General features: G+C 29.3%; 1 protein-coding gene across 1 annotated transcript; it reads left to right on the top strand.

Moving 5' to 3' along the window:
* Nucleotides 1-4,160, top strand: LOC105832618 (zinc carboxypeptidase). The gene is made up of 7 exons (XM_012673738.3): nucleotides 1-108; nucleotides 286-436; nucleotides 786-1,301; nucleotides 1,389-1,476; nucleotides 2,428-2,630; nucleotides 2,874-2,958; nucleotides 3,748-4,160. The coding sequence occupies exons 2-7, from the start codon at nucleotides 290-292 to the stop codon at nucleotides 3,948-3,950; spliced, it is 1,242 nt and encodes a 413-aa protein (XP_012529192.3). The 5' UTR covers nucleotides 1-108; nucleotides 286-289; the 3' UTR covers nucleotides 3,951-4,160.
* Nucleotides 4,161-8,021: the final 3,861 nt, after the last annotated feature.

The following is an 8,021-nucleotide window of genomic DNA, read 5'->3' on the forward strand; positions in this document are numbered from 1 at the left end:
TGTCCTGGATATGTATCGGTCATTGGTGCCGTGTGCATCCAGTGTTTAAATACATTGGATGAAACAATAGCTGTAATCACAAACACAAGTGTTCCTATCTGGCAAGGGGTAAGCTAATCTCTTCGAGACAGTTCTTGAATTGAATTGAATATCCAGTCGACAATAGTTATTATGTTTTTCTGTAGAAAAGATTATGTGTTGTTTAACTTAAAAAAGTTTGTGATAATTGATTGAGGATCAATAAAAATTGATTTTATTAAAATTATGGAATTCGGTTTTGTATAGAACCATGTGGAAGATAACAGTGCTGTGCGCGATCGTGAGCTTGGCGGCAGCCCAGAAAGCTCTTTACAACAACTACAAGGTCTTCAGGATAACCCCGATTACAGAGAAACAAGTCGAAATTCTACACGAATTAGAGAACATTAATGATGGAGTGAGTAAATCCCTTTTGAGTTATACAGATACACTTTGCAAATATAATACAAATACAAATCAAGAATGTGAATATCACTCTTACTTAAGTTATATTTTAATATCGCACACAATACTTGTTTTATTACTCAAAATTCGTGCAAAATCAGTTTTACAAGCCTTACAAAAAAATGTAATCGAAATATTCGAAATAAGCATCAATTCCAAAAAGTTTAAATTTGTGAAAATTTTATAAAGTTATTTAGCAAACAATTAACAAAATCGAGAATAAAAGATAAATAATTCTTATAACATTTTAATTTCAAAATTCAATTTAAAGCCTAATATGCGAAATTGAACATTCTTTACAGTTTTCTTTCTGGGATTCACCAAGTATGGTGAATAAACAAGCGGACTTAATGGTCGCCCCACACAAGTTGCCCGAATTTTATGAGAAGATCGCCAAGATTGGTATACCCTACCAGCTCTACATTAATGACGTTCAAGAGTTGATTGACGATACTACTCCTCAGAAACGGTCAAAAACGTTCGATTTCACCAGTTATCACACTCTCGAGGAGATCTACAAGAACTTAGACGACTTGGCCAAACAATATCCCGACAAGATAAAGGTCGTCGTAGCCGGTAAATCGTACGAAGGCCGTGAGATCAAAGGTGTCAAGGTTTCCTTTAAAGATAACAATCCTGGAATCTTCATCGAGGGCGGCATTCACGCCAGGGAATGGATCTCACCTGCGACCGTCATGTACATTTTGCACGAATTGCTGACCAGCAACAATCCAGATGTCAGGGATCTAGCTGAAAGTCATGATTGGTACATTTTCCCGTCGTTCAATCCTGACGGTTATGTGTACACACATACTACGGTATGCTCTCTGTTTCGTAACATTACAAAATGTGATCTGTAATGTGATATAAATAAATTTTATTTATATGTCATATATCACTTCCAGAACCGACTTTGGCGAAAGACACGTAAACCATACGGTCTCCTTTGCTATGGCAGTGATCCCAACAGGAACTGGGGTTACAGATGGAATAGTAAGTATCCAAACCTTTAATGAACAAAAAAATTTTTCTCCTTCTCTTTTTTTCTATCAAATAACCAGTGGAAAAATTTAACAAAGTTTTATTAAAACTTTAATAAAATTGCAAACACTTTGTTGAACATTTCAACTAGTAATTTTAAAATTTTATTAAAAATTTCAATAAGATATCATTAATATGTCATTATTACAATTTTGATAAAATATTAATTTGTTGTTGCTGAGTATTTACGATTTATTACAATAAAACTACCTTGCTTTAATCAAATAATATTAATAATTTTTTGTTAAAATTGTAATACATCTTAATTGAATTTTTATTAAAATGTTTTATATAACTTTATGTAATATCAAATAAAAGATATTGAAATTAAAAAACTGCACATTTTTTAAATTCTTTTTAATCAATGGAAAAGAAATTGATCGTGAATTTGGACTTGAAATCAGCTACAAAACAATAAAAATTTGGCTTATAATGGATTATATATATATAATAAAAATGGCCCTTATTATTGCAATTTTAAATTAATAATTTTTAAACAAATAAGAGGATAAGTACAAATAAAATTTCACACAATTTACGAGAATTTGATTTAATTTGTAATGTCACTTTTTCATTAAATTTGAAACTAAATACAAGACGCGATTTTACATAATAAGAATTGAGAATAACAATAGAAGTAATAATAAAAAAATTTATAAAGTTTTAAAATTGTTGATAATTGACACATATATTCTTAAACATTTCCTAAAAAAATCTTTTGAGTAAAATATAATTAAAAATTTGTTGCATGTTTATTATAATTTTATCAAAATTTTATAAAAATTTTTTGACAAATAAGATGTTATCAAATGCTCAGATTATTTAAAAAATTTCGAAAAATGATAATATTTAAATTTTTAGCATTAAAATCATTACCGTCACATTGTAATTTGATATTCACAGCCGGAGGTGCCAGCAGCAATCCATGTTCTGAAACTTATGCCGGAAGTGCGCCATTCTCCGACATAGAGACGAAGAGCGTGGCCGAATACATTAAGAGCATTGCTGACAAATTTTATGCCTACATATCATTCCACAGCTATTCGCAACTATTGCTGTTTCCATACGGACACACAAGAGATCACCTCGAAAACCACGACGAATTGGTAAAAAAATTTTGACCTTCTAAAGCACAATGAGTGCTTTCGTAAAAATACATTTTATAAGTTATAGAATTTAATAAAGCTATTCTTTTTATAATTATTTTTTGTCATCTCTATTAAAGGATTAATTATGTGTCTCAATTTAAGATTTTTCGAATTTAAAAGATTTTGAAGCAGTCAAGTTTATTATTAACTTGTCGCTAGCATCTGTAACAATAATAATTTATATTATCTTTACGTTTTTAGTATGCTATCGGAACAAAAGCGATTAACGCTCTCAAACAGAAATATGGAACTTCATATGTAACAGGAAATATTGCTGAGACAATCTGTAAGTACAGAAAAATTTTTATTTATTTTGCAGTACTAAGACTCGCTGCAGAGATAGTTTTATCTTTATCTTTAGAACATTTATCAGTTATTTAACGTATATTTATATCAAATATTTAATTTATTGTATTTAATTTCTTTTACTTTTCCTTTTCATATTTATTATACTTAAGCATTATATAATCTAAAATAATTTGTCAAAATTAAAGATTTTTTTTACTTTTACTGCTTTAAAGTAAAGCGTATTCTACTATACTAATTCAATATAATTCGCATTCAAAAAAGTTATCGTACACAATAGAAAACAATTCATATAACATGTCTATTAATAATTTTGTGTTGAAATTTAACATATTCAAAATTTAATATAATATAATATAATTATTGTTTGCATATTTTGTATTATCAAAAATTAATATTTAACATTTCTAGCGTTAAAATAAAATTATTTATGAGTAAATAAACAAATAATGTGTTTTATACATAAATTCTAAGATAAATAAATAACATGTACGTTAAAACATTATCAATGCTAATTTTCTTTTATTTAAAAAATGTGTTTTTTATAATTTGTTTCCAAATTGTGTCAAAGTATTACATTTTTATATTAATCTTCTATATAATAATTATGTTACCGTCTAATATTTATCTTGATTAAATTAACATAAAAATATGAGTGGACCGTAATTCGGGACCTGTAATATATGTTAAATTTAACACAAATTTTTCGACATTGTACATAAAAATGTGATCTTATCTAATTAAATATTTATATTAAATTACTTTTTAGACGTAGCTACCGGCAGCACTGTAGATTACATCAAAGGCACTTATGGTAAACACATCGCCTACACTTACGAGTTGCGTGATACAGGTCGTTATGGCTTTTTATTGCCACCTAAACAGATTATTCCAACTGGAGAAGAGACTCTGGACTCTCTCGTAGCAATGTTTAAAGAGGCAAAGGCACGTGGGCATCCCAAAAATGTTTGAAGCTAATTTAATTTATTGTAAATACTATATCAAGATATGTACAATACGTTTTTATTTAACAAATTGCTTATGTTAATTGCTTACTCATTCTATGTAATCTAATATACGTATAATAGTAATAATAATAATAAATTTTGATATTTATTATTTATGTTACTATTCAACGTAACATGATTCTTTCTAGTAAAAATAAACGATTTGTTGAATTTACTTAAGGATTAATTGGTTCTATAATACGAGCAAGTTATCAAAATTTTAAGAACTAATTTTAGATGAGTTTTATTCGTCTCTTAAAATAAATTTACAATTATTCTTTTTTTTCTACAACAGCAAAAAAATTTTGGCGTAAATGTTTGAGTTTTGGGTCTGAACAATCAACTGTAAAGGACAAAACAATGAAAAATTTGGCTTATAATAGTTATACAACAAACGTGATATTTTGGGGTTTAAATAACTTTTAAAAGAATAAGTTAATCTAAATAAACTTTTGCACATATAGTTATTACAGATTTATTAAAATTTAATTTAATTCATAATGCTACTTAAAGACCTGCACTTTTCTTATGGGAAAATGAATTTCATTGGCTCAAACTCTGGCAAAAGATAACAAAGACATATATGTCAATTAAAAATCATCATTGTCAAGTCATTCCTATGAGTCATTTTCGACTTAGCGGCACTTGAAAATGAAAGTAAATTATATATTATTGTGTTTACAGTGTGTGCATTAGTCAAGACTAATTATAGTGTTTCAATCAATTAATTACACATGTGCGTGTGTGCGTGTTTATTTCGTATTTATATAATTACAATTAATAGTTTAAGAGGATGCTGAAGTCAAACTTGATCGGGGTCAATAATGGTCATGTTTACACCCTGCAATTAGGCCGTGGCCTATATCCCAAATTCGACCTAAATTTTTTAGGTCGCTTGCTGTTAACACTTGGTAGGCGACCCGATCTGGCTTTAGATCAGGCCTCGTACTTTAGTGACTTGACCTAAAATAGGCCTGTAATTTCGATGTAAACGCGCGCGACCCGAAAATGTTTTTTTATACATTCGAAAACTTTCTATCCAGTCTGACATGAGTCAGTACAGTGGAACCCCGCGTTAGCGGACTGTTCGGGGCTCTGAGTCCGCTAACGCGGGGTTATCTCCTATTGCTTGGTTTCACTCCCACTCCGTGAAATTCAGGTAAATACGTAACGGTATTGCCATCTAACCAGTTAATGTTTACGCTTAAGACTAAATGTATTCGATCATAAAATTGCAAGCAGAGCGTCTCAAATCAAGTCAATCGTATCTATAGCCATCCGAAAAACTCACATCTCGTACCTCTGTAAGTAATAAATTATATTCCCGAATATTTTATATTCTCTACACTTCTAATTTATTATTATTTTCCAACATATAATTTATAAATAAAATATTATCAAATTAGAAATCCAGCTTTGATTGCAATCGGTGTTCCTTTTTTTATGTGATTACATTTAAACAATTTACTTTAAATTAGTGTTGGCTATTTTATTTACATGTGCGTGAATTTTTCAAATAAAAATTTATATAAAAATATATTTTTATTTATATTACACGAATAATATTTTGAAACAATTTTTTGAGACAATTTTTAATGACCATGTGGACAAAATAATAAATTCTTAAATTTAAAAAATATTAGCCATTTCATAGTCTTAAATGTATTAATTACAGATTAAAATCTTGTACAAATCTTTAAGAATACGTCGTAACTGTTTACATACTACGTGACTACATTGCTATCCCCACACACGCTACTCGTGTAGGCCGAGTGCATATGGAGGGGATAGTTTCCGCTAACGCGGAGTACGCTAACGCGGGGTTCCACTGTATTCGGAGTATATCTGTTTTTCACATGCTTTCACATTGAAAAAGATACTCTGCAATAGTATATAGTCAATATGTCTAAATATTTTTATCCGCGTATATGTATATGTATATAACTTTGTTTTTTTTTGTTGCGACAATACGAAAATTAACATTTTCTGAAGTTTACTTTATTGCTTATAATATTAGGTTTTTAACAAACTAAATTACGCGACAAAAAGTTTAATATTCTCTCACATAGTCAAGCAAATAGAAATGTCTAGACATATTAACTGCACTATTTCAGATTGATATTTCCTTTTTCACATGCTTTCACATTGAAAAAAATTACGTATCTAAATTAGTATGTCTATCATTTCTATCCGCTTGTGTATATGTATTAAAATTATGTATATTATCTTTCTCTTCCATATTGAAAATATCTACTTGTATGTATGCGTATCATTGTTTTTTTTTTGTTGCAACACGCGGAATATACGACCTAACATTCTTTCACTCTTTTATTATAAATAAACATTTCTTTTAGACATCAAATAATGCGATGCAATTGAAGTCTAATATTCTGTCACATAAAAATTCCCCAGACATATTGGTTGTACTGTCTCATGTATCCCAACATAAGCATGGTAAAACCTTAAAGCACACATGCACGCACGCACGCACATACATTTGGTGTCTTTTCTTTACCTTTTTTTAAAGAAAGGTAATTCTGTGCGGATATTATATATTTTGCGGTATTAGGCAATTTAAATCTATGAAACTATTATGATTAACTTACTACGACATATTTAAACAAAACATTAATTAATTAAATTTTAATTAATTAAATTTTAATTAATTAAATTTTAATTAATTAATTATTCCGAAGACATCTAATAATACTAGTGCTAATTCCAAATTCGTATCTTCAATCATTCTCGAGATTGGCATTTTTTAAATTTAATTATTTAATTAATAATTAATTAAATTTTAATTAAGTAATTAATTTGAAAACATCTGATAATACTAGTGCTTATTCCAAAGTCGTATCTCCAACTGTTCTCGAGATATACATGATATAAGGTTTAATTAATTAATTATATAATTAATTATTTAATTAATTAATTAATGCGAAGACATCCAATAATACTAGTGCTTATCCCAAGTTCGTATCTAATCGTTCTTGAGATACACATGCTACAAAGTTTAATTAATTAATTAATTAATTAATTATAGATAAGCATTGACTCTCTAAAATGTTCCGATGATATTACTGCTTATCCTAAGTTCGCATTAATTAATTAATTAATTCGAAGACATCTGATAATACTAATACTTATCCCAAGTTTGTATCTCCAACCGTTCTCGAGATATACACGTTACAAGGTTTAATTAATTAATTAATTAATTAATTAATTCGAAGACCTCTGATAATCCTAGTGCTTATCTTAAGATCATATCTCTAACCATTCTCGAAATATATATGGTACAAGATTTAAACATCTGATCATACAGCCATCTGATGGCAAAAAAAGTAAAAGTACAAATCCCCACCACTTAGCTGGGCGACGACGATAATAATAATGACTACGACGTTTCTTAATCTTATTCTTGGGCAAAAAATTTTAATCGCGATATCTCCGCTCGTAAGTCACGTAGCGCAAAATTAAAAAAACTTTTATTATATAAATTGGGTACGAGCTATCTATTGACCCTATTGAGAAATCCATCGGTTAAATAGTTTCTCTTGTTGAAGAGAGTTTTTCTTATTCTCTTACGTGCCGAGAGATTGTCCTTGCAGCCGGAAAGCGGGAAGAAGAAGCAGCAAATTGAATGAGGACCCCGATTCGGGAGATGTCTGCTCGTCATTCGGAGAAAGGAGATTCTTGATCAAAAAGAGTATATTTTTTTAAATAAGGGCACAGTCTTACCCCGACTATTGCCCTACGAAAGTGTTAAATCGTGGTACTGTGGCCCCGTTGAGACGGAAATCCACTGGACATAAGAAGAAGAAGAAGAAGCTGTATAAGTAGAGCACTAAAAAAGTAGGTATTCTTACGTCCGCCATTTTTCCTCAAACTAGCAAGTAACTAGCATATGTTTTATATATATAATACATCGCAATAACCTTTACAGTCTCAAGATCATAAATATCGTGTCTTCGTTTCATTGTCGCATAAAGTTTGATACTTCCAAAGATTATTGACGTATATATACAAAACATACCTA

The sequence above is a fragment of the Monomorium pharaonis genome, chromosome 2, assembly GCF_013373865.1.
Source record: "Monomorium pharaonis isolate MP-MQ-018 chromosome 2, ASM1337386v2, whole genome shotgun sequence".
Classification (NCBI taxonomy): Eukaryota; Metazoa; Arthropoda; class Insecta; order Hymenoptera; family Formicidae; genus Monomorium; species Monomorium pharaonis.